The following is a 24,754-nucleotide window of genomic DNA, read 5'->3' as shown; positions in this document are numbered from 1 at the left end:
GCTTTGTCAAGCCTGACCGTAAAAACTTCTAAGGAAGGAGATTCCACCACTGCCCTAGGTAACCCATTGCAGTGTTTCACCACCCTCCCAGTGAAATAGTGTTTCCTAATATCCAGCCTAGAGCTCCCCCACTGCAACTTGAGACCATTGCTCTTTGTTGTGCCACCACTGAGAACAGCTTAGCTCCATCCTCTGTGGAACCCCCCTTCAGGTAGTTGAAGGCTGCTGTCAAATCCCCCCTCACTCTTCTCTTCTGTAGAGTAAATAAGCCCAGTTCCCTCAGCCTCTCCTTGTAAGTCATCTGCCCCAGCCTCCTAATCATTTTTGTTGACTTCCGCTGGACTGTCTCCAATTTGTGCACATCCTTTCTGTAGTGGGGAGACCAAAACTGGACGCAGTACTCCAGATGTGATCTCACCAGCCGAATACAGGGGAATAATCACTTCCCTCGATGTGCTGGCAGTGCGCCTACTAATACAGCCCATATGCCATTGGCCTTCTTGGCAACAAGGGTACACTGCTGACTCATATCCAGCTTCTCGTCCTCTGTAATCCCCAGGTTCTTTTCTGCAGAACTGCTGCTGAGCCAGTCAGTCCCCAGCCTATAGCGGTGCATGGGATCTTCCTTCCTAAGTGCAGTATAAAAATATTGCTAGAGCATGCAGAGGTGTAATCAGGAAGGCCAAGGCACAAATTGGAGTTGCAGCTAGCAAGTAGGGTGACCAGACAGCAAGTGTGAAAAATCGGGATGGGGTGGGGGGTAATAGGAGCCTATATAAGAAAAAGACCCAAAAATCAGGACTGTCCCTATAAAAATGGGACATCTGGTCACCCTATTAGCAAGGGATGTGAAGGGTAACAAGAAGGGTTTCTACAAGTATGTTAGCAACAAGAAGAAGGTCAGGAAAAGTGTGGGATCCTTACTGAATGGGGGAGGCAACATAGTGACAGATGCTGTGGAAAAAGCTGAAGTACTCTGCTTTTTTTTGCCTCGGTCTTCACAGACAAGGGCAGGTCCCAGACTGCTGCACTGGGCAACACAGCATGGGGAGTAGGTGAGCAGCCCTCAGTGGTGAGAGAACAGGTTAAGAACTGTTTAGAAAAGCTGGACATGCACAAGTCCATGGGTCCAGATCTCATGCATCCAAGGTTGCTGAGGGAGTTGGCTGATGCAATTGCGGAGCCATTGGCCATTATCTTTGAAAATTTGTGGCGATCGGAGGAGGTCCTGGATGACTGGAGAAAGGCACTACTGCACTAATGCCAATATTTAAGAAGGGCTCTAGAGGCGATCCTGGCAATTACAGACTGGTAAGTCTAATGTCAGTACCGGGCAAATTAGTTGAAACAATAGTAAATAATAAAATTGTCAGACACATAGAAGAACATAAATTGTTGCGCAAAGGTCAACATGGTTTCTGTAAAGGGAGACCATGTCTTAACTAATCTATTAGAGTTCTTTGAGGGGGTCAACAAACATGTGGACAAGGGGAATCCAGTGGACATAGTGTACTTAGATTTCCAGAAAGCCTTTGACAAGGTCTCTCACCAAAAGCTCTTATGTAAATTAAGTTGTCATGTGATAAGAGGGAAGATCCTTTCATGGATTGAGAACTGGTTAAAAGACAGGGAACAGAGGGTAGGAATAAATGGTACATTTCAGAATGGAGAGGGCTAACTAGTGGTGTTCCCCAAGGGTCAGTCCTAGGACCAATCCTATTCAACCTATTCATAAATGATCTGTGGGAAAGGGGTAAACAGCGAGGTGGCAAAGTTTGCAGATGATACTAAACTGTTTTTCTCATAGGGATGTTATCTGGAACTGGTGGTAAGCCCACGTAGTCAGGAATGGAATGAGACATGGTCCATGAAATCCCTATCTTACACTGGTGTTTTTCTCTTTTGGAGCACTTAGGGAGTAAACTGCATTCACATATGTGGGTGCGCTGTTCATCAGGAGATGCCTCCCAAGCCACCTTTGCTGAGGCTGTAAGGCAGATCACTGGGTACACAATGCATGCATTATTCAATTATCTTTTCTGGAACATATATTTACTTTCCAATTTTTTTTGTACACTCACCCACCTGCTTGAACATAGCCAGACTTGATCTGAGACACTTTGTGTGCAAGGGACTGATTCTTCCCCTGCAGGATATAAGTAACTTGTACTGAAGTCAATAGGGAGAGAATCAGGCCCCTGGTGTTTAACATTGTCAAAAGTCCAGGTAGTTTTATACTCTTTTTTTTGAGCCTACACTAGAACGTTGTATGCAGAAAAAAGACTATTACAGTCGTTGCTTGCAAAAAACATTTTAGAGAAGTACATTATACACAAAAGTACACTTGTGTTTTTCCTGCATTGCTCATGCATTGGTGAATGTTTGAGCTGGAAGAATGTTTTGGTAACCAACATGCACATAGGTACACCAAATACCTTGTTTTGTTTACCAGATCCAATATCCAATACTGTTACTGCTGCTATGTATAACATTTGAAGTAGGATTTGCTGAGGTCAGGTATGCAAACTTGGATGTGGGTTTTGCTATGCTAGAGCTGTGAAGTATAGCCCTAGTAGGTAATTCTGGGTATGTGGTCCAAACCCATATTCAGAAAATGTATTGATGGTAAAAATGAAGAAAGCATTTGTAATTTTCATTTCACAAGCAGGGTGTAGAGAAGATTTTAGAAAATGAGAACATTTTGGCTAACTCTGACAGTCTTCTTATGGGACATTTGCATTTTTAAACTCCCTCCCTCCCCCACATCAGTGAGCCTTTGTTTCAAATAAACATTAAGTGCTAGTAGGTAATACAGCCCTGGAATTATTCATTGTCTGAACAAAATTAATCCACCATACTCCTAACCTTCTTATGTATCCCTCTGAAAATTGTTTGCAGTGTTGTTGTAGCTATCTTAGTCCCCGGACAAGGTGGGTAAGGTAAGTTATTGGACCAACTTCTGTGTGAAAATGTTAGCTGAGAGAAAATATTGATGGCCTGGGAGCCATAAAGTGGTGTGGGAAATTAAACACTCTGGCCCCAAGCAGGGTGACTAGATAGCAAGTGTGAAAAAAGGGACACTTTTTTTTTCCGGGGTGTGGGGGGGGAGATAATATTTGCATATATAAAACAAAGCCCCTAATATCTGGACATCCGGTCACCCTAACTCCAAGCCTCAGCTCGAGATTGGCACACAGGTTGGGAGGTAGGGTGACTAGAAATTTTGTGCCACTTCTCCAAGCTTGAGGCAACTCTGCCTTGGACTGGTCCTCTGAGGCTGTATTAATTTGTGCCAGCTGTGAGCACCCCTAGAGAGGGCCTTTATAACAGAAAATCCTCAGGCGGGGGGAGAGCAGGAGAGAGAGGAGCCCAGGCTAGAATGATTCTCCTTATGGGCCAGCAGCACAGCGCCCAGCTGCTTTAGAGGCCGAGGGCATCCCGCCCCTTATGGTCAGCTGTGAAGACGCACACGCCTCAATCACACCTGCTGGCTGGACTGCGGTTTGCAGACACCCCCTGGGTCGCCTAGGGGATGTCCAGGGGGAGGGAGCACGTCCGATGCAATCAGGGGTGTAGGATAGCTCTGCGGGAACCGCTCCGTTGGTGTGGATGGGAAGCAGGGCACTAACCAGCTGAAACCAGAAGTCGGGCATATTTCCCAAGCGCCTGTTTGGGAGCCAGGCACGGGCCTGAGCAGGGCCCCAAAGTGGGGAGGGGGATGCACAGCAGCGGGAACCAGGCAGGGAGTGGGGGTGGCCCATTGTAAACGGGCTCGCCGCGGGCTCCACACACCTCGCCTGCTGCCGCAACCGGGAGCCAAGTTTCGCTTCTCCATAAAGGAAACCGAAACTGCCCCTTCCTTTCCCCCAGCCAGCAGCGCCTGTCACATGCTCCCCGCTATTAAATGGAGCCCGCGCCCCTGCCCTGCGCCCCAGAGCGCTGCAGCCTCGCCGCGCCATGCACCTCGCCGAGATGCGCACCTTGCCCCAGGCGCTGGCGATGCTGCTCCGGGTCCTCCATGCGCAGCTGAGCGCCCTGTGGCTCTGCCTGGCGCCCTTCTCCTGCTGGCTCCGGGGGGCGCTGCTGCCCGGGAGGAGCCCCCCGCTGCTGGGGGAGGGCGCTGGGGAGCCGGATGGCGCCGAGGTGCCCACGGTTCCGACCAGCGTCAACTATCACTTCACCCGCCAGTGCAACTACCGTTGCGGCTTCTGCTTCCACACGGCCAAGACCTCCTTCGTGCTGCCCCTCGAGGAAGCCAGGAGGGGGCTGACCATGCTCAAGGAGGCGGGTGAGTCTGCCCCACTGCTGGCCCTGGGATCTCCGGGGTGAACTCCGCTGCTGGGACCGGGGCTGTAGACTCAGGGCATCCGCTCCCCGCCTGGCTGGGTCATCCAATTAGTGCAGCAAATACTCTGACATAGTCCAAATTCTGATTGATTGTTATTATTAATTATTATTATTATTATTTATTTTAAATTTATTGTCCAAATGCTGAATTTCATGGGGAGGGGAATTGACAAAATTCCCCCTTTTTGATCAAGAATTTTCCCAATTCTCCCTCCCTCGGCACCTTTCTCCACTACCCCTGAATTAAAGCTGTGATCCAGACCTAAAGAAGCCCAGCAGAGTAGGTTCAGGCTCCAGTTCTCTCCTTATTCAGTCATGTGCTGAAAAAGTACTGGAAGTACAGTATATGGGACACATTTGGAGTAGTGCTGCTGTTTGGCATCTTCATAAAATGTAGCCAAAAGTTCTCCCTGGTAAAAAAAAACAATAAATCTCCTTTGCCATTTCAGACGAATATGTTTAGTTTTGGTTCAACTAGGAGGGAGCTCAGACAGCGCCTGAAAGTTAAAATCTAGTCGCTGCCTTAAATGTGAAAAGATACAAAAAACTGCAGTAGAGGCTGATATCATCTAAACGTGGGGATGCAAATCTGACTGGTAAAGGTCTGGCTTACAAGCAAAGAGGATTGATTATTATATTAGCCCACATTTTCAAAGCTTAAGTGCCTGAAGATAGCCTGCTAAATTAATAAATAAAGTATCTAAAAGTGGATTTAGGAGTATCTTTTCAGATACCCAGGTTTGAAAATATTTGCCTTATAATTTTAATGATTTTTAAATATCTTCTGTACAATAATGTGCATGGTACTTTACACAGTGAATAGAGACAAGGGGTGAAAACTTGGCTCTATTGAAGTCAATGGAAATTTCATACATTTATGAAAATCGTAGCAAAACTTTAGCAGAAAAAGGGGTTTCCCCTCTTCATACATTTTTGGAACAGTTTATTGAACTCAAGGGGAGTCTATGGACTGTGGCTCACCATTAGTATATCTGTGCAAATCATCTGTATTCTTCTGTGCATATGTTGTGAGAAAAAGTTCCCAAAACTTAAATTTATCCAATCTAAATAGTATTTCTCTTTTTTGTCAAATACTAGGTATGGAAAAAATAAACTTTTCAGGAGGAGAGCCATTTCTGCAAGAGAGAGGAGAATTTGTGGGCAAATTGGTCCAGTTTTGCAAGCAGGAACTAAAACTGTCAAGTGTCAGCATTGTGAGCAATGGCAGCATGATTAGAGAACGATGGTTCAAGCGTTACGGTAAGAAAGAACGATGTGTATGTTTAAAAAGATGCACGGGTTTCAGGAGTCTTCTCAATTCAACTTTATAGTAAGGTGTCTGTCTGTAGATATTTTTGTTAATAATACATTTACAGTAAACGTAAACAAAACCAAATACTCTTATGTGTACTTTTAAATCAGAGGTATTTAGACTGACTTTAAAAACATTAGCTCAAGGCGTCCCCATGTCTGTGTAGAAAAGGGGTGTATCACCTTTGAGATGCTCTCCAGTCCTCCCGTGACCACGTGGAATCCTTTTTGGTAGGGTTCCTCGTGATGGGTTTTGAGGGTGTACTTGCAGATGGAAGATGGCAGAGCTGGGCAGTTAATGACTCTTTACTACAGACATTGACTATTATTTAATGTTTTGTCTGTTTCAGGTGACTACCTAGACATTCTTGCAGTTTCCTGTGATAGTTTTGATGAGGAAGTCAATGTTTTAATTGGCCGTGGACAAGGAAACAAGAACCACATTGAGAATCTCCAAAGACTGAGAAAGTGGTGCCGAGATTATGCTGTGGCTTTTAAATTAAATTCAGTAATTAATAGATTTAATGTTCACGAAGATATGAATGAACAGATTAAGGCACTAAATCCTGTCCGATGGAAGGTAAGCAAGAAATACAGTGCTACATGTTCTCTTCTCAGGGAAAGGGGAGAAGCAGGAAGGTAGGATTGCCAGGCGTCCGGTTTTCGACCGGAACGCCTGGTTGAAAAGGGACCCTGGCAGCTCCAGGTGCTGACTGCGCCTATAAAAGTCTGGTCAGTGGCGCAGCAGGGCTAAGGCAAGCTCCCTGCCTGTGCTGGCTCCGCATGGCTCCTAAAAGTGGCCGCATGTCTGGCTCCTAGGCACAGGGATGTCCATGGGGGCTCCATGCGATGCGCTGCCCCAGCCTGGAGCGTTGGCGTCAGTTCCACAACTCCCATTGCCCGGAAACTGTGGACAATGGGACCTGTGGGAGCAGTGCCTGCGGGCATGGGCAGGGAGCCGAGCCCCCGGCCCCTCCACCTAGGAGCCAGACATGCTGGCTGCTTACGGGAACCGCCTGAGGTAAGCGCCAGCCGGCCACAGCCTGCACCCTGAACCTCCTCCCACACCCCAGCTCCAGGTTGAAACCCCCTCCCATACCCCAAACCCTCTCCCACACCCCAACCCTCTGCCCTAGCCCTGAGCCCCCTCCTGTACCCCAATCCCCTCATCCCAGGCCCCACCCCCGAGCCCACACCCCCAGCCGGAGCCTTGAACCCCTCCCGTACCCCAATCCCTTGCCCCAGCCCGGGAGTCCCCTCCCATACTACAAACCTCTCGGCCCCAGCCCAGAGCCCCCTCTTGCACCCCAACCCCCTCATCCCTGGCCCCACTCCAGAGCCCACACCCCCTCACCCAAAACCCCTCCCCCAGCCCTGAGCCTCCTCTGATACTATGAACCCCTTGGCCCCAGCTGGAGCCCTCACCCCCTCCCATTTCCTAATCCCTTGCCCAAACCTGGAGTCCCTTCCCACACCCTGAACCCCACATTTCTGGCCTCACCCCAGAACCTGCACCCCCAGCTGGAGCCCTCACCCCTCCTGCACTCCAAACCTCTGCCCCAGCCCAGTGAAAATGAGTGAGGGTGGGGAAGAGCAAGCGATGCGGGGGGGGGGGGTAGAGTGAGCGGGGTCGGGACCTCAGAGAAGAGCGGGACAAAGGTTTTGTGCAATTAGAAAGTTGGCAACCCTCCAGGAAGGGGGCATGGTAGAGCAGAGCTCTGCTATGACTGATCTTCCAGTTGGGTGAGATAGAGCTGTGGCTCTAATTTATGATGGCACTTAGTATCAGGGATCCATAACCAATTCCCAGACAGGCCACCTCCCTCACTGCATTTGAGTGACACTCAGATACAGTCGAGAATTTGCCCTTTCGTGTTATTTACAAGGAAATATTTTTTCACCATACAGAAGTCTGGTAATTTTGGGACATATAGGGAACATCGTGTTTTTTCATAGGGAAAAAAATTGAAAATGTCATGTTACTTTGAAAAAAGGAAGAAGTCTGAATACACAATATTAATTATTATTAAGTATATTTTTCATTAGAAAAGTGTTAAATAGCTGTCCTAAGTAGTTTAAAATCTTGTAAGACTTGCATGCTTTTAAATGTTCAAAGATGCATGGAAGAGTCTTTCTCAATAGTTAGAGCCTGATCCTCCACTCTGTTACACTAGTTTGCAGCATTTTAATTCCATTGAAATAAATGTAATTGAACCAGCATAACACTGGTGTAACAGAGTGGGAGATCAAGCAGTTTGATCTCTAGGAAAAAAACTATGAGAGAAATTTTGGCCCCACTGAAGTCAATGGCAAAACTCCCATTTACTTTAGTGGGGCCAGGATTTCACCCTATTAGCGTCTATCATTTATGCTGGTTTTACACTCCATGGTATGCTGGTGTGGCTCCTTGACTTCACTGAAGATTCAGCCAGTTGAAACCACTGTGAAAAGAGAGACCCAGGCCCTCTCAGTCATGGTGGGGTTTATGTTTTGTTTTTTCCCATGGTAATTATGACAGATATACAACCTTCATCATGTAAAAGCAGCAAAGTGTCCTGTAGCACCTTATAGACTAACAGTCGTATTGGCGCATAAGCTTTCGTGGGTGAATACCTCGGTATTCACCCACGAAAGCTTATGCTCCAATACGTCTGTTAGTCTATAAAGTGCCACAGGACTCTTAGTCTGGATCTTTAAAAGTGGCAAACACGGCTACCCCTCTGATACCTGACAACCTTCATCATATACTTTCTGTCTTTCAGGTATTCCAATGCCTGCTCATTGAAGGAGAGAATACAGGTGAAGGTGCACTGAGAGAAGCAGAGAAATTTATTATCAGCGATGAAGATTTTGAACGATTCCTAGATGGCCATAGAGAGCTCTCATGTTTAGTTCCAGAATCTAATCAGAAGGTAAAATTAAGCTATTCTTTGATAATTCTTTATTATCAGAAACTAGAAAATAGCATGATTGCTAATGCTTTGCTTACTAATACTTACTTAGAGTTAGACAAATTCCTTTAGGAGCTGGTTTTTTTTTATATTTGGAGAATTTAAAAAAAAATCTATTCCATATGGAGTGAAAAGCACATAAAACTGGGATACTTACAGTTGTGGAGCCCAATTCTGCCCCCATTGAAATCGGTGGGAATTTTGCAATTGATTTCTATGGTAGCTGGACCAGGCAATGTCGGTGGTACTAAGGTAGATGGGGACATTCAAAATATCAGTAGAGTAACAGTAATAGGTTAGGTTTTCTAAGCAAAAACCTACGTAGTGAATTTAAATCAAAACAAAACAAAAAAGACAGAATCTGGAGGAATTTAGTGCCAGATCACAACATATAAGGATGGTTACATTTTAATAGATAAGTTTTTTTTTAAATTCGGAGCCCAGTTTTCAAATGTGGGTGCCATAATGGGCCACATCCTTCCTTTTGAATTTCATAAAATCATTTAAACATGTAAAATGGATATTCCCTGTACATATCTAAGTGCTGATGTGAACGTTTAAGTAAAAGTGGTTGGATATATTTTAAAAGCACCTGTATCCATTTGAGCACCCATGTTTCAATCTGATCCTTAAACCAAACAAAAAATGGTTGTCTAGCAACAATTTGTTCTTTCATAAAAAGCCACCTTCATGGTTCTCTATCTGCTACTCACTAAGGGCATGATCCAAAGTTCATCAAAGTGCATGGAAAGACTCCAGCTGATTCCAAAGGACTTTGGATCAAGCCCTAAGGGAATGGATACTTATTATGCCTATACCTTATTTCTCCCTAACTTTCAGTAAAAACATAGATTTTAGTTTGTTTAGTAATTTATAGTTTTTTCTATGCTTTTACAGATGAGAGACTCATACCTCATTCTGGATGAATATGTAAGTTTTTATTTGCTACTTAATGAGTTAATATTTGTCTATCAGTTAATATGGGCTATGCTATTATTCATGGTTTAGCAGGCTAACCTACAATTATTTCAGTTTAATGTTTACCCCATACAGCACTTTCCACACGTTTCTGAAAGAGTGGCCTGCTACATGTGGATGCAAGGAAATTGCATTCATCATCATAAACATTTAGACAAGTCAAACACAGGACCTGATCCTGCAAATGGACCTGAGTGAGCAGCTTCACAAGTGCATAGGGGTCCACCTGCATGCAACCAATTGCAGGATCAGGATCATAGTTTACATATCTGTTATATTTGATCTTCACTGTGAAGTCCAATTTGCAGAACTAATTTGTATGGGAATGTGTATTCTTTACCTATATGTAAACTAAGCAGGATATTTTCTAACTCTCTTTGTACCATCTTTTAGGAGAAAAAAAAGACCTGGTCCTGCAAAGATTTACTCACGTGCTTAACTTTACACTTGCGAGTAGTTTCATTGGCTTCAGTGGAATTACTCACATGCGCAGAGCTAACCATGTGCATGAGACTTCACAGGATTGGGGCTTAAGTTATTTAATTTTGTAGAAATACTCCACTTTTAGCCACTTTCTAATTTTCTTAATCTATGAATTTTCTAGATGCGTTTTCTGAACTGTAGAAATGGACGGAAAGAGCCTTCCAAATCTATCCTGGATGTAGGCGTAGAACATGCTATAAAATTCAGTGGATTTGATGAGAAGATGTTTCTGAGTCGAGGAGGAAAATATGTGTGGAGTAAAGCAGATATGAAGCTAGAATGGTGACTCAAAAGTACTTTTTTTATTGCACATGCGCTTTGTAGTACTATAGTAATAATAATAATAATTGTTTTTGACATAAGTATTGTATGTTTGTTTGTTATTTTTATGCTTTATATATATATGCCAAAGACCATTTTTAATTAAAAGTAGAGTAATGTTAATTGCAGAGAGAATATTGTATGTAACTTTAAATTTTAGCTTGCATAAAACTAATTTTTTTGAAATTTAGATTTTTTATCTACTCTGTACTCAGAGATTACTAAATAATGATTGAATTTAGATATGAGATGATCTCCCAAATCTAGTACTTACCTAATCTCTTAAAATTCTTAGACTACACCTTCCACTATGGTAAAATATATTGTAAAAATATAGGTAGTTCTAGGCATAAAGAGTATTGCATTAAATAAGAAAAAGGCATATAGGAAATAGTTTTAAAATAATAAATCAATGACCAAGAAAAACAAAAACAACAAATGGAACATCATAATATGCTTCTTTAATTACCAGTTAGGTAGATTTCTTACCATGAAGCTTGTTCTGCCTAGTTCTTAAGAAATAACAAGTTACAATTCCAGGCTACGTCACTGGGGGCAAATCAGTAGCTCTTTGAAGACAATGCTGACTTTTTCTTGAGTAAGAACTGTTGAATTGGGCTAGTTACCATAATATATGACTGAGGCATAGGCTAAATTAAGTTAAATGGAAACCAGCGCCGAGTGAAACCTCCAATTTTCACTTTGCAAACATTTATTTGTGAAAGCGCATATTTCCTCCAATATTTGTAAATGTCATGCAGAGTGCAGTTTTTGTGTGTTTACCAGAGAACACTACTTTTGTCAGGGGAGAATATGAAATTTTTCCCAAAACATAATCATGTTTTTACCCTTGATGGAAACTATTATTTCACTAGAAACTGACAGTGTTTCCCATGGGAAATAGCCTTTTGTTTTAACAAAAAGTATTCAAGGTGAAAACCAAATATTTTGCTTTTTACATGAATCCACTAAGATCTTACTTTTTAAATGATTTCCCCCTCACCCCATCCAGCTCTTCTGGGGGAGCTCTATTAGAGAGAGTGGACAGAATTCTGTAATGGCTGCCTTGTGTTAAAGACATGTTAGCATTATTAGCTGTATATTTTGATAAGCCAGGAAGTCAGAAACCACAGAGTTCACATACCATATGTCTTCATTTAGAAGCCAGCTTGGCTTAGTAATCACCCTTATTTAGTAGCTGCACCAATAACATACAAACTGTAAGTGAAACCAATTAAATTTAATAACAGCCACCTTTAATTTAAAGGAGTAGCATCAACTTGAAATACAGTAAACTCAAAAACACGAGTGAGAAGTAATTTCAGTTATTACATTTGTGCCTGAGCCCCGCTACAAACTGTTATGGTTTTACAGTTGTTTTTCTATTTTTTTTTTAATTCTCTTCTTTATTTTTTGTGTGAAAAACTCTACAAATGGGGAACTCACTGAGGACCGTATCCTGCAGACACTTATGTGTGAGTAACTTTACTCATTCAGATAGTCCCGTTGAACTTAGGCCTGGCCTTGGAATCTATGAAAGGGAGAAGTAATTAAATGTAATAGAAGCCACAGCTTCTAGATAGAGTTTTATGCTATTACGCCCTGCTGAAAAAATGGGAAAATACTTTTAAATAGTAATTCCTTAGGTCTGTATTTTATTGTCCTAACCATAATGACATAGAGCCCTTAAAGAACAAAAGAGTGCCGAGAGAATTCTGCAATCATTATGGTGTCTATAAATAGATTTTTATTTTTATTTTTTTTTTCTCAAGGCATTTTAACTGCTCCAGATAGAATTAAAAAGCTTGATCCCACAATCTTTAGGCAAAATTCCCCTTGACCTCAGTTGGAGTTTTCCCTGTGTAAAGACTGTGGGACAACACCCAAAGTATATACTTGTGTCCTTGAATATGATTTTTTCTTATGGCTAAAATCTTGGATCCAACATATATCCTCTGCAGCCAGGCTGTGAGCTGAGGAGTTGGAATTTTCTGTGATTGCTGGTCCAGCCCCAGCTTGAGGAATGGCTAGTGTATCCTTCAGAGTAGCAGCCGTGTTAGTCTGTATCCACAAAAAGAAAAGGAGTACTTGTGGCACCTTAGAGACTAGCAAATTTATCTGAGCGTACGTGAGCTACAGTATCCTTGTATCATTAAATCCATCAGCCTACTGCTAACCCAAAATGCCTGCTGCATAGCAGCCTGCAGGGAGCCTCCTCAGCTATGAGCCACACACACAGAAGTATTCAATCCCTATGCAGGCTCTTTTAATCTTGCCACCCTTCCTGCTGCTCTGTCATTTGCACAAGAGAAATGCAACAGTTTTGCTACAGGAATAAAAGAGTTAGAGAGAAGAAGCTAAAAGTGAATAGAAAAGCAACTACAAAAATTCATACATTTAGAAACATTTAAAAGAATGATAAAGAACCAAAATTTTCAGAGAATGCTGTGAAGAGAGTTCTGATTTGTGTTCTTACTTTTCACATGGAATTCAGTCCTGTGGGATTTTCATTGTCTTTACTACAGTGTGCAATAAAAAACCCCAAAACTACTGTATGTGATATTGCTTCAAAGGAGATGAAAATTGTCTGCACCAATGAGAACTTGCTTTAATTTTTAACATACTTTGAAGGCCAAACCTTAGCAGTGAATAGACACTTTTAACAAAATGAAGGGTTTTTATCTATAGCTATAAGTTTCAGTATTAATCTAGAATGATGTGCTAGATACAGTATATGGATATGGTTCCTATTAGAACAAGTTGTATACTTTAGGCCCTGATCCTACAAAGATTTATACACACACTTGAGTTTAAATATGTGACTTTAGGTTTCAATCCTGCAAACACATATGTGCTTAACTTTATTAGCATGAGTAGTCTCATGGTAGTCAAGAACATGCATATGTGTTTGCAGGATCAGGCATTAGTTTGCACAGTAACTTGTTAGCACTTTTATTGCTTTTCGTAATCGGAAAAGTGACAGGTAATAAGAGCTCAATGCACTTGAACTCAGTGAGAATTTTTCCTGAGTAAGTAATGTAGGATATGCCCTATTTGATGTGCTTTGCTTTCATTATAAAGTGTAACTGTAATATTTTAGTATGTTGCACAAATATGATGATGAATTTATTTATTATTACTACTGAAAATTTTTAAAAATGTTTTGTAAAAAATTAATATATTCTGCATTGTAATAAAGACTTTTAACTTTCTTAAATGTACCTATAGTTTATTTTTGTAACATGTAACACAGAATCAAATAATTTATCATATTCACAAGGGGTGTTCAACTTTAGAATCTAAGGTCCTAGTCCAGCAACAAATTCTGTAAGAATGCCTTGCCCATGCAGAGCTGATTGCAGGGTCTGGGGCTAAATGCAGATTCTTTTCTTACTGCAGCGCATTTGTTATGTGGGACTGGGACACAAAAGATTTGGGTTCTATTCCCAGTTTTGCCACCTTGGGCAAGTCACATCCTGTCTCTGTGTCTCAGTTTCCCCATCTATGAAATGGGGATAATGATACCAACCACCTTTGTAAGTCCTTTGAGATTTCCTGACCAAAAGTACAATGAAAGAGCTAGATATCAGTATTATATGGTGAGTTGATCACTCCATGTCATATGAGCACAATTAGGTTACATTGTATTATCAACCTGACAGGCTATGTGGGGAACACAACTGGCTACACGTATTTGAAAGGCATAAAAGGGGTAGATTGTCTTTTTGCCTATGCAGATAGAAGTGACAAAACCTGGTGGCTCCAAGGTGGGAGTAAATGAAAGTGATACCTATACAGCATCATCCACTTATCTTTGGGATATAGTGTAAGCTCCTGCATTGGCGCTCCAAAAGATTGAGGCTTCATAGTTCTTTGGGTAGGCTTGCATGGCTGGCCTTACCGTTTTTTGCTCTATTTTGCAAAACTAACATTTTCCGTCCCAGTGGCAGGGATGTTGTCTAGTTGATTTAATAGAATATTTCCCATTTCTAATGTCTATGATTATCTGCTCCTGCCACTGTTCCTCTCTTGAAGTCTTTTTCTTCTGGCTTGTGCAGAGAGAGATAAACTGGCTTTTGTTAAAATCATCAAGGCTCCTCAATAAACGTTTCTTCCTGCTTCTCTAGCAGGCAAATCTAGTTCTTATCCTGCATCTGTTTTTCTAATTCTAATAGTCTCTGTTCCACTGCTGAATGATTTGATGAACCAGCAAGAGAGAAAATGGTGCAGGAACCAAGCATTCAGATACAAGAGTGCTGGAATAATTTTTATAGTGGGGGTGCTGATAACGGAAACCATGTATTTGGTGTTTGTTATTACTACTCCAAGCCAGCAGCACCCCTAGTTCCAGCACCACTGTTCAGATACAAAGGGAATGGCAACTTCGGCCACTTTGAATCAGGGCAGTTTTAAAGGGTATGCCTCACACAGCGCCAGCCTTGCTGGCAAAAGGGAAACACTTTCCAAACTACAAGGAGTCTGGTGGCACCTTAAAGACTAACAGATGTATTTGGGTATAAGCTTTCCTGGGTAAAAAAACCCACTTCTTCAGGTGCATGGAGTGAAAATTACAGATGCAGGCATTATTATACTGACGCATGAAGAGAAGGGAGTTACCTCACAAGTGGAGAACCAGTGTTGACAGGGCCAATTCAATCAGGGTGGATGTAGTCCACTCCCAATAATTGATGAGGAGGTACTTTCCAAGCAGTCAAGGGACAGGGAGCGGTTGGATGGGGTGGAGGTTCGGGACGGTTTAATAGGCGTGGGAATCCCGGGAGGCAGTCGGGGGACAGGGAGCGGTTGGATGGGGTAGAGGTTTGGGGACGGTTTAATAGGCGTGGGAGTCCCGGGGGGCAGTTAGGGGACAGGGAGCAGTTGGATGGGATGGAGGTTCGGGGATGGTTTAATAGGCATGGGAGTCCCGGGAGACAGTCAGGGGACAGGGAGCAGTTGGATGGGGTGGAGGTTTGGGGACGGTTTAATAGGCATGGGAGTCCTGGGGGGCAGTCAGGGGACAGGGAGCGGTTGGATGGGGTGGAGGTTTGGGGAAGGTTTAATAGGCATGGGAGTCCTGGGGGGCAGTCAGGGGACAGGGAGCGGTTGGATGGGGTGGAGGTTTGGGGACGGTTTAATAGGCGTGGGAGTCCCGGGAGACAGTCAGAGGACAGGGAGTGGTTGGATGGGGTGGAGGTTTGGGGACGGTTTAATAGGCATGGGAGTCCTGGGGGGCAGTCAGGGGACAGGGAGCGGTTGGATGGGGTGGAGGTTTGGGGACGGTTTAATAGGCATGGGAGTCCTGGGGGGCAGTCAGGGGACAGGGAGAGGTTGGATGGGGCGGAGGTTCGGCGGGGTCGATCGGGGAGGGGGAACGGGGGGTTGGATAGGCATAGGAGTCCCGGGGGACCTGGCAGGGAGTGGGGGTGTCGATAGGGGTCGGGAGAATCAGGGGACAGTGGGTTGGATAGGGGGTAATGTCCCGGGGGGCAGTTAGGAGCAGGGGGGTCCCGGGGATCAGGAGGCAAGGAGCAGGGGGGTTGGATGGGTCGCGGGTTCTGAGGGGGGCAGTCAGGGGGCGGGAAGTGGGTGGGGGCGGAGGCGAGGCTGTTTGGGGAGGCACAGCCTTCCCTATCTGGCCCGCCATCCAGCTTTGCAACCCCGATGTGGCCCTCGGGCCAAAAAGTTTGCCCACCCCTGCTCTAAACGAACCCCGCGGCTGCCTCCACGGGAGGGAGCCTTGCGGGGGCTGCAGGGGAGGCTGCATCCCGCCAGTTGTAGTGGGAGCGTGGGGTCGGCAGAGGGCGCCCACGTGCGCGTGCTGGAAACCCAGCGCCCGCTTCCAGGCAGCCAGTCCGCGGCGGCAAAACCGCTGCAGCTTAATGGCGCCTTTGTGCTTAGATTAGCGGCTCCCTCCCGCCCCCGTCTCCACCCCCACCTGGAAACCCCGAGCGGTGCACACTTGGCTGCGCGGGGCAGGGGGCTGGGCTCGGAGTCATGCCCGGAGCGCGGCCGCCGCCCTGCCCAGGCCGCTAAGCGTGCGGTGCATGGTCCATGCCAGCGGCCGCAGGAGCCGCGCAGGGCGCAGGAGGCGCCCGCTTTGGGGAGGCAGCCGGCCGGCGCAGGCACGGAGGCGACAGCAGCATCTCTCCTTCCCCGCCGAGGCTGCAGCGGCAGACGGGTAAGGGCGGGGGGCGGGCGGGCAGCACCCTGCGCATCCCTCCATCGCTCCGAAGGCGGGGAGGGGGCACGAACTTGGCGCTGGTACTTCGGCCAGTGGCCCCTCGGACCCAGCCGCGCGGGGTGTGTTACGGGGGTGTCAGCGCCCTAGGGCTGCCCCAGGTGGGGTTGTAGGTTAGGCCACTGTGTGGGTGTCGGCGCCCAGCACCCAGAGGGGACGTGGGGGATCTGGGTCTCTCCTGCCCTCTTTTCCTCCACGCCCGCGGTGAATGCCTTGCCGTGAGCCGCGGCGTCCTCGGGCTGTTTCGCGCCCCCGCCGCAATCGCGCCGGAGAGAGGCGAGGGTGCATTGTGTGTGTGTGTGTGTGACTTCACCATTACCGCCGCCGCCTGTCCCAGCGGCACTGGCGCCCACTCTTCTTGTGACTCCACTGAATTGCTGCGACTGCCCGGGGTCCTTTTTGTCCAGCCCCCCCCTTCCCCCGCCCCACCCTCTGCATCTCTGCCCCCAGAAGCAGGCAGGTGTGGGGCGGGGGCTGGGGTTTGCACAAGTCCAGCCGCAGGAGGAAGATGCAGCCTGGCGGGCGCTGCCGCCTCTGGTACTTTGCTATCTCGGTTCCACCCGGCTTGTTAGCGAGGAAGAAGCAGCGAGACTCTCTCTCGGGTTAATCCTTTCAATCGATAGGTTTTCTGCAGGAAAAAAAGGCAAGAGCCGCCAACCCTTGGCCCTGCCTGGAGTTGTGAAGTGTGTGTGTGGGGAGGGGTGGCTGTCTGGAGGGTGGGTGGGTGGGGGGGCTAGGGTCATATTTTTTGTGTGGGTAGGGGGCTGGGTGGTGACCCCTCCACCCCTCTGATCCCTTTGTGCTGTGTCCAGCTTTCTGTTGTCCAGGGAGGTTTTATTTTGCTGCCCCCAGCCTTCTCCACCTGTGTCTAGTGCAGGTGGGTTGTGATCGTATGAACAAGGTAATGTACCTTTGTGCTGCTGGTAGTGGGGGGTGCAGATTTCTTGTAGGGAGCCGGTTCCCAGGCTTAACAACCCCAGAATAGGCAGAGAGTCTCAAATTATGGTGGAAAGAAGAGAGTTCCTGTGTGTCTGTGTGACCACGTCCTCAAGGGAACAAAAAACTGGCAGGCTCCATGCACACTCCAGTCCTGGCTCTCTAATCCAAGCCATGACAGCTCCACTCACTGTGAACTCTGCTGCTGCTTAGGATCATCTGCTATTCTTGGTGTCCATGTTTTAAACAAAGCCTTATGAAAGGGCTTGCAGGAAACCCATCCTGTGTCACCGAGGGCAGTTAGTGATTGCATTAGGGAGAGCTGGTTGTAGGTAGGGTGGGGGAAGGAAGAAATGAGGCTGCCTCGTGTATTGTGCAGTACTACTCTGAGCCCCTTTTGTCCATGGCTGTTCAACTATGTGTTCTTTCTGTGCTGGCTGGCACCTAGGACAGAGTTATTTAATGTTGTAGGTCACCATAGGGTGTTTCAAATCCACTTACATAAAGGGCTCTATTTAAGTCTACACACCCGCGGTACAAGTATGAGCTCCTGTCACTGGTTTGGGGTCTTTTTTACAAGTAATTAAAAATAAATGTTTCTGTTAATGAGATCTTTCTGTTGTAATATTCTCCTTTTGTACAACAAGTCTCAAAGAACTATGAAGGTGTGTTGACTTTTTCTTTGCCAGAAATGGAATTATTTCAGTTTAAAGAACCTCTGGCAAAGGCTGTTCTATTCTAGAGGCATTACCAAACTATAACAGCTATTATGAAAGATATAATAAATGAGGAAACATTGCTACAGATGGTATAGCTCACAGAGGCTATTTACAGGAACTGTAACTAAAAAAACCCTGATCATACTCCGCACTTATTAACACTTATTTATCTTCTGTGATATGATGCTTAGAGATAACTAAACCATTTCAGAACAGTTCTGTATCTTGAAGTAAGGAGAGCCACCTATTACTGAATAGTGATTGGAACAAGTCTCTCATGGGGGATTAAAAAGCATGAATCCTCCTGAGGTATGGACAGCAGTTTCTTTTTAGCCAACATTTGGGGGAGGGGGGTGGGGGAGTTTGGCTGGTTTTGGGTTATAAAAGTGAAAAAAAGCAGTTTCTGAATTTTTCCCCCCACTGGTACAAAAGTGATACTGTCCTTAATCTTATCAACACAGGAATAAGAAGTAACCAGATCGTAACTAGCCTGATTTTTCTGAAAGGCTTAGCACCCTCAAATTCCTTTGAAAAAGGCATGCACTATTTCACTGTATGTAGAACTTGCCTATGGACCATTGAACTGAGGAGGGATATTGATGAGGGATGAAAACAGACATTAGCCATTTGAATTTCCACCATATTCCTAGATGATCAGTCTCTTCCTTTTGTGAAACAAATTATTTGAGCTTTACAATGATAATTTATGAATGATGGACTGATTTTTGGTTTGTGTACATGGTGAAATGATTTTGGCTTCATTTGTTGTTTACTTGTGGTGTCTAATCTGGAAGTGTTTCCTGCTGAATTTACAGGTTTTCTTGAAACCTCTCTCTAATCTTTTTTGTCAAGTACTTTGTGATCCTGTGTGTGAAGAATGCTATTAAAAATATCAAAAGTGTCATTTAGAGGAATATTGTCATTGAATATTTTTTAAATTGACTGACCTGTAAAAGTTCCGGTTCATAGACCTCCCTTTAAATAGTATATTTTGGATTTTTAGAAATGCCTTTGAAAGAAAATGTTGTAAGGGTTTTTCTGCTCTGATATTTTTACAGCAAGGGAGAATTTGATCAACTAACTTAGGGTGCATTTAGTGGATCTATGAAATTGACTATATTTGAAGTGTTATTTTTTACCTAAAGTAAACAAACCAAAAATAAGGGGTGGGGAAGGCTTTTTTTCTCTTGTAGTAAATGAAGGTGTTACTTGAAATACATTTTTCCGAAAGAAATATATTTTGTCCAAAATTATGTCTCATTATATTCTTGTCCAATCTGTGTACCATTCCAGACGATCAAAACTCCTCCTTCCAGACTGGCTAGCAGTAGTGCTTTGAAGATGAGATAAAGAAAGGGACAAATCTTTCTTTCTTTGAGGACAATGAGTTTTGCTGCTGATTTCAATGGGAAAAAAATTAGGCCAGAAGTATATGTCTGGTGCATGCTTTATTTCACCGTTAGTTTTACCACTGTCCTGGAAGTAATCTTTCCTACGTCTGTATCTTTGTATTCTATTATGCCAACATTAATGTGTAATTTGACATATTTACTGATCCAAAGTACAGGTCACAATGAATATATTTACAATAACAAAACATACCACGTGTGTATGTGTGTGTGTCTCTCTCTCTTTATTTGTGTATATATATGTATATATATAAAATACACACACAAACACGACTGCCAGATTGTAGATTAGTTGTAGATACTGCCACAATGAATGTGAGGCCGATAAACTTTGATTTTAAGCTAATAAAAGGTGTTTTCTTTGTGTTTGGACAGTTTGGTAGTAGATTATTTTTTTCCCACACCAACACTGGTAGTTATTGGGCTAGATTGTCTCTGTGTTTTATATTATGCTAGGTACCCATATACTTTTGGGTATGAGGCACCCTATTAATACTGTTAATTATGTCCACTTTTAAGCTTAAAATATACAAAGCATATATTATAAGGGAACCATTTTGAAAATGACAAATATCTAGTTGGCTGTTATTACTACTTGTTCTAAAATCTTTTCCTGTATCGGATTCTGTGGTTGTATTACATTATGAACACTTCTTACAAGATTTGACATCTATCCCCCAACTAAACTCTCAGCCTTGTATTGTTGACTTAGGCATCAGTTTTGGCTGCACAAAACATATGGTGGTAAGAATGGTGCTAATGTATCTAGTGTTATCTAGAAAAGGCCCACAGACCTTTCTTGGCCTGGGAGAGGCCTTCTCCCGTTGGACTTCTGATCCATTGCAAAAACTAACCCTGATCCTACAAATGGAACCCCCCAGGCAGATCCTTTCATCCTCATGGATCTGATTGAAGATTTAGGGCCTAATTGTGTTCCATCAGCTGTTACATTTCTTACCATCATGAAAATTAGGCTGCAGTATTAATAGTGTGTGTATGTGTGTGGTTTCTTGACCACATTGTTTTCAGTTTCCTTTTATAACTCTCAAACTGCACAAACCAATTATAACCTAGCACAACACTTACTCAGTGTCAGTGGTTTAATAATTCTACTGTATAGTACTTGGCCTATTGTCAATTGCTGTTTTTATAAACAGGCTGTGTCTCTAACTAGCTGTGCAGAAGTGAGTCAGTGGTGTGGTGTTCATCTCCCTTTGAGCTGGTGAGATCCTTTCTGAAGGAGGACAGACTAGATGATCGTAACGGTCCCTTACACTAGCCTTAAAAGCTATGACCTTGGTACAGCTTTTGGATACATGGTAGCCACACTGCGTTCACATTGCACCAGTAATGGGAATGGTTTTCTGCTTCTAGAAGCCATTTACATGAATTCATGTTAGCTATGCCACAACCCTTCAACGTACACTGTCTATGAATGCTGGAGCAGTCAGAGAATGTTTTCAGAATGTAGACTTTCAGCTAGCCCCTTTAAGTGTTTGCAGATAGTGAACTTTCTAATCACACCAGAGTTCATAGATATTAAGGTCAGAAGGGACCATTATGATCATCTAGTCTGACCTCCGGCACAATGTAGGCCACAGAATCTCACCCACCCACTCCTGCGATAAACCTCTCACCTATGTCTGAGCTACTGAAGTCCTCAAATCATGGTTTAAAGACTTCAAGGAGCAGAGAATCCTCCAGCAAGTGACCTGTACCTCATGCTACAGAGGAAGGCGTAAAACCTCCAGGGCCTCTTCCAGTCTGCTCTGGAGGAAAATTCCTTCCTGATCCCAAATATGGCGATCTCCTGGGAAATCAGGAAGGAAAAGAGAGAGGTAGTGAGAGAAATAAAATAATGAGTAGCCATAAAGAGAGGAAGGCATCCGAGGACCAGCATGGTCCTGGGCTCTAGAGAGGTAGCAGTAATTGCCGCATCCCTTCTGTGACATCACGTCCATCTTGTTACTGGAAAATGAGATCCATGATATGTGAGGGGTAGTCACTTGCTGGGAGTCTTCTTCATTGAGGTCTTTTTCATTGAGGTCTTCAGTTATGCTGTCCTGTGGGCACCACCGCAGCAGTTAAATGTGACCATCTCCTATGGTATCCAATAGAAACATGTACTAAATACACCATCATAAGTTACTAAATAGCTATTTCCTCCCCTCCAGTTTTCTACATACCGCATAAAGGGACTTTCCTCCAGGAGTCCCCTCCCTAAGTGCCAGGAAGAAAAGATGGGGCCTTGCAGTGTGTCTGGAAGATGATCAGATCTGGACTCTGGTAGACCAAGGGGGAAGCAAGTGCAGGTCTCTCTCTTCTGTACTGAGGGGAGCTCCAGTTTGAGTGCCTCCCCTGACCACAGTGCTCTGGCTGTACTGCACATGGTGGGAAACAGACTCTTAGGGTACTAGATCCCAAACTACTTCAGTCTTTAAAGGTTAAATAAACATGTTTAGTTCCTATGGAAACTTGCTGGCAGCCTATTCACACCTGAAGCACTGGGGTTATGTGCTGCCAGCACAAAACTCCACTCAGAAAATTAGCCAGCTCATTCAGTAACAGCTTCAGTTCCTGTGGTCTCAAACAATAACCCCTGGTAGAGTACATCACAGTCCTCTGATCTTGAAGTGATAAGGGCATGGATAACTTATAGAAAGGTCCGTATCCTGTACCTTGTGAAGACTGTCACCATCTGATCTAGGTGGAGCTCAGCTCTCAGACTTCATCCACACCTCAGTCTCTAACAGACACTAAGTCATTTGCATGAACAGGATTGGTTGAGTGTTGGTTGATGCTGTTAACACAGTGCAGTCCCTTAGTGTGAACTCAGTTTTGCAGGTATAAGGATGCTTATGTCAGTATAGCTTATTCCCATGAAGTACTAAAGTCTAGTTTTTCAAGACATGATGCCTTCAGATAAGGCTTTTATGGCCCCAAAAGGAAAAGGGTTGTTTTCTAAAATTCTTTTAATCCTATGTTTCCTGCTACCTTTTCCTGAGAGAGTCAATGCCCTGGCAATTTTTGTTTTGTTTTTCTCCAAGTCTTCCACCTGATATTAAGAGTTACACTCATCTAGTCAGAAGTCTGAATCAATGCCATATGACTTGAGGCAATCCAACTATCTAACGAGCTTGAACTTTTAATTATCATTACCAGCATCAGAGTGTTTACATTCAGTCCATACAGTTTAAGAAACAACGCAAAAAAACTTTTCTCAAATAAATTAGAATTATATGGTAACTTCCTTTTATTTTTCACCTTTTTGTGACTATTCCGAGTGTTGAAAAATAAGCTAATTATTTAACTGTTAACTAAGCTCTAATCTGAGCACTGTATCATTCCGAGTCAGCGCGATGATCCAAAAATACTTTATAAAATAACAGAGGAGAAGAAAGTGGCTGTTTTCCCACCTAGGTGTATTACAATAGAGGGTACAGTATTTACCTTCCACCCCCTCCTTGCCTTTGCTGATGTGGGCATTTGTAATAGTGTTTTTTCTGAGACCCCCACACAGAATTCTCCTTGTAGCTGTCTCCCTTGAAGGCTAGTCCCTGAATCTGGGACATGGCTCTACTTAGTGTTCTTTCTCTACTCATGAATTCAGTTTGTTGTATTTCCCTCTTTTAAACTCTGTGTGCTCATTTGAACAAACAAGATGATCGGTCTGTGGCCCTGTCATTTCAGCTGCTCAGTCTGACACACTGGCATCTGTTGAATACTAATTTTTTTTCTTTCATTATTTTTTAACATTAATTTGGTAACAAAGAAGGAAGAAGATGCTAAAGCATTCATGCATTTCCAGTCACGTATCCAGAGCATTCTGGGTAAACTTCCCTGCCCATTTCATTTGCACTTGTTTGGATTGCTAATGTAGGGCCAAATCTTGTCTGGACTTAACCTGGATAACCCAACTGACTTAATGGGTGTAGATGAGGGAAGGTGTAGCACAAACTTGAGTAATGTCATACTGGGTACCTTGTTTAATTAGATGGAGGGCAAGTGATCCATATTTAACTGTTCTTAATCTTTCCTTGTAAATCAGTCTCTCCAACTTGCTTACCAGTTCTGTTCCTCTTCTCTGATCTCCTTAACATTTGTTAATATCTCATCCTAAGATGCCCAAGAATTCCAAAAGCAATCATTCTTCCATATTCTAACACAAAGTATTAGGTTATGGTTAAGGATACGATCCTGTCATGGAGGTCATGGATTCCATGACTTTCTGGGACCTTTGTGACTTCTTCTGGGGCAGGGCTGGAGCAGCTGTTAGCCCCAGGGCTGCTGGAGCAGTGGCCCCCCAGGGCTGAAGCAGCAGCTGGGGTTGGGTTAGCCCCTCTGGGGCAGGGGCAGCAGTGGTTACCCCTGCTGCAGGAGCAGTGGCAGGGCTGGAACAGCTGTAAGCCCCTGGCTGTGTTCTGTTTGTCTTCCTCTCCCCCACCTCAATATTTTTGGTAAAAATCAGGGACCAGTCGCAGGCTTCCATGAATTTTTGTTTATTGCTCATGACCTGTCCCTGATTTTTACTAAAAATACCTGTGACAGAATCTCAACCTTATTTATGGTTGTACTAGCCATGGTTAGGCAGTGACTGGAAAACATTCTGCCTTTGGGGGTGCTTAGAGAATGAGAATACCTCTGTGAGTACTGAGGCATGGTGGACAAACACAGGAGAGGAAAGGTGGTCAATTGGGTAGGACATTAGCCTGGCCCTTGAGGCACCTGGGTTTGATTCCGTACTTTGCCACAGGCTGCCTGTGTGACTTTGAGCATATCACTTAGGCTCTCTCTGCCTCATTTTCCCCAGCTGTAGTTTGCGGATAATAATACTTCCCTAGACCATCGGGCTGTTGTGAGGATAAATGCATTAAAAGTTGTAAGGCACTGAGATATTACACTAATGAAGGATGTGACAACTTCTTCTCCCTTAAGAGAGTGGCATGTGTTGCCCTGTACAATCAATGGTGTGGAAGGGTCATGACTAGTGTTCCACCCATCCGTGCTCCTTTTGCTATCTAGTACTAGTGGAAGTGCTGTGGATCCATTTTTTTCCACTTG

General features: G+C 44.3%; 2 protein-coding genes across 3 annotated transcripts in view; both read left to right on the top strand.

The window, feature by feature from the left end:
- The first annotated feature begins 1,325 nt into the window (after positions 1-1,325).
- RSAD2 (radical S-adenosyl methionine domain containing 2) lies at positions 1,326-13,597 on the top strand. The gene is made up of 6 exons (XM_048845439.2): positions 1,326-4,288; positions 5,446-5,607; positions 6,009-6,238; positions 8,421-8,570; positions 9,507-9,539; positions 10,192-13,597. Exons 1-6 carry the CDS (start codon positions 3,958-3,960, stop codon positions 10,354-10,356), a joined length of 1,071 nt encoding a protein of 356 aa, XP_048701396.2. The 5' UTR covers positions 1,326-3,957; the 3' UTR covers positions 10,357-13,597.
- A 2,745-nt stretch (positions 13,598-16,342) lies between these two features.
- The window catches only part of RNF144A (ring finger protein 144A), a 98,506-nt gene continuing 90,094 nt past the window's right edge, over positions 16,343-24,754 (top strand). Inside the window, exon 1 of one of the 2 annotated variants that reach the window (XM_048845440.2) lies at positions 16,343-16,569. In XM_048845440.2, coding sequence (XP_048701397.1) covers positions 16,443-16,569 — 127 coding nt within the window. In that variant the 5' untranslated portion in view covers positions 16,343-16,442. Of the gene's footprint in view, positions 16,570-17,117; positions 17,273-24,754 lie in introns of those variants that run through there. The other variant, XM_048845441.2, reaches the window with a different exon arrangement.

This window comes from Caretta caretta, chromosome 3, assembly GCF_965140235.1.
Source record: "Caretta caretta isolate rCarCar2 chromosome 3, rCarCar1.hap1, whole genome shotgun sequence".
Taxonomy (NCBI): Eukaryota; Metazoa; Chordata; order Testudines; family Cheloniidae; genus Caretta; species Caretta caretta.
The sequence above is the reverse complement of the archived record's forward strand: the minus strand, read 5'-3'. Positions and strand labels throughout refer to the sequence as shown.

What these genes read in the sequence shown, in the direction of transcription:
- RSAD2 (XM_048845439.2), top strand. Translation starts at nt 3,958, where the DNA reads ATGCACCTCGCCGAGATGCGCACCTTGCCCCAGGCGCTGGCGATGCTG. An exon ending in TTCCAGAATCTAATCAGAAG is followed by an intron (nt 8,571 to 9,506) that starts GTAAAATTAAGC and finishes ATGCTTTTACAG; the next exon opens with ATGAGAGACTCATACCTCAT. An exon ending in ACCTCATTCTGGATGAATAT is followed by an intron (nt 9,540 to 10,191) that starts GTAAGTTTTTAT and finishes TGAATTTTCTAG; the next exon opens with ATGCGTTTTCTGAACTGTAG.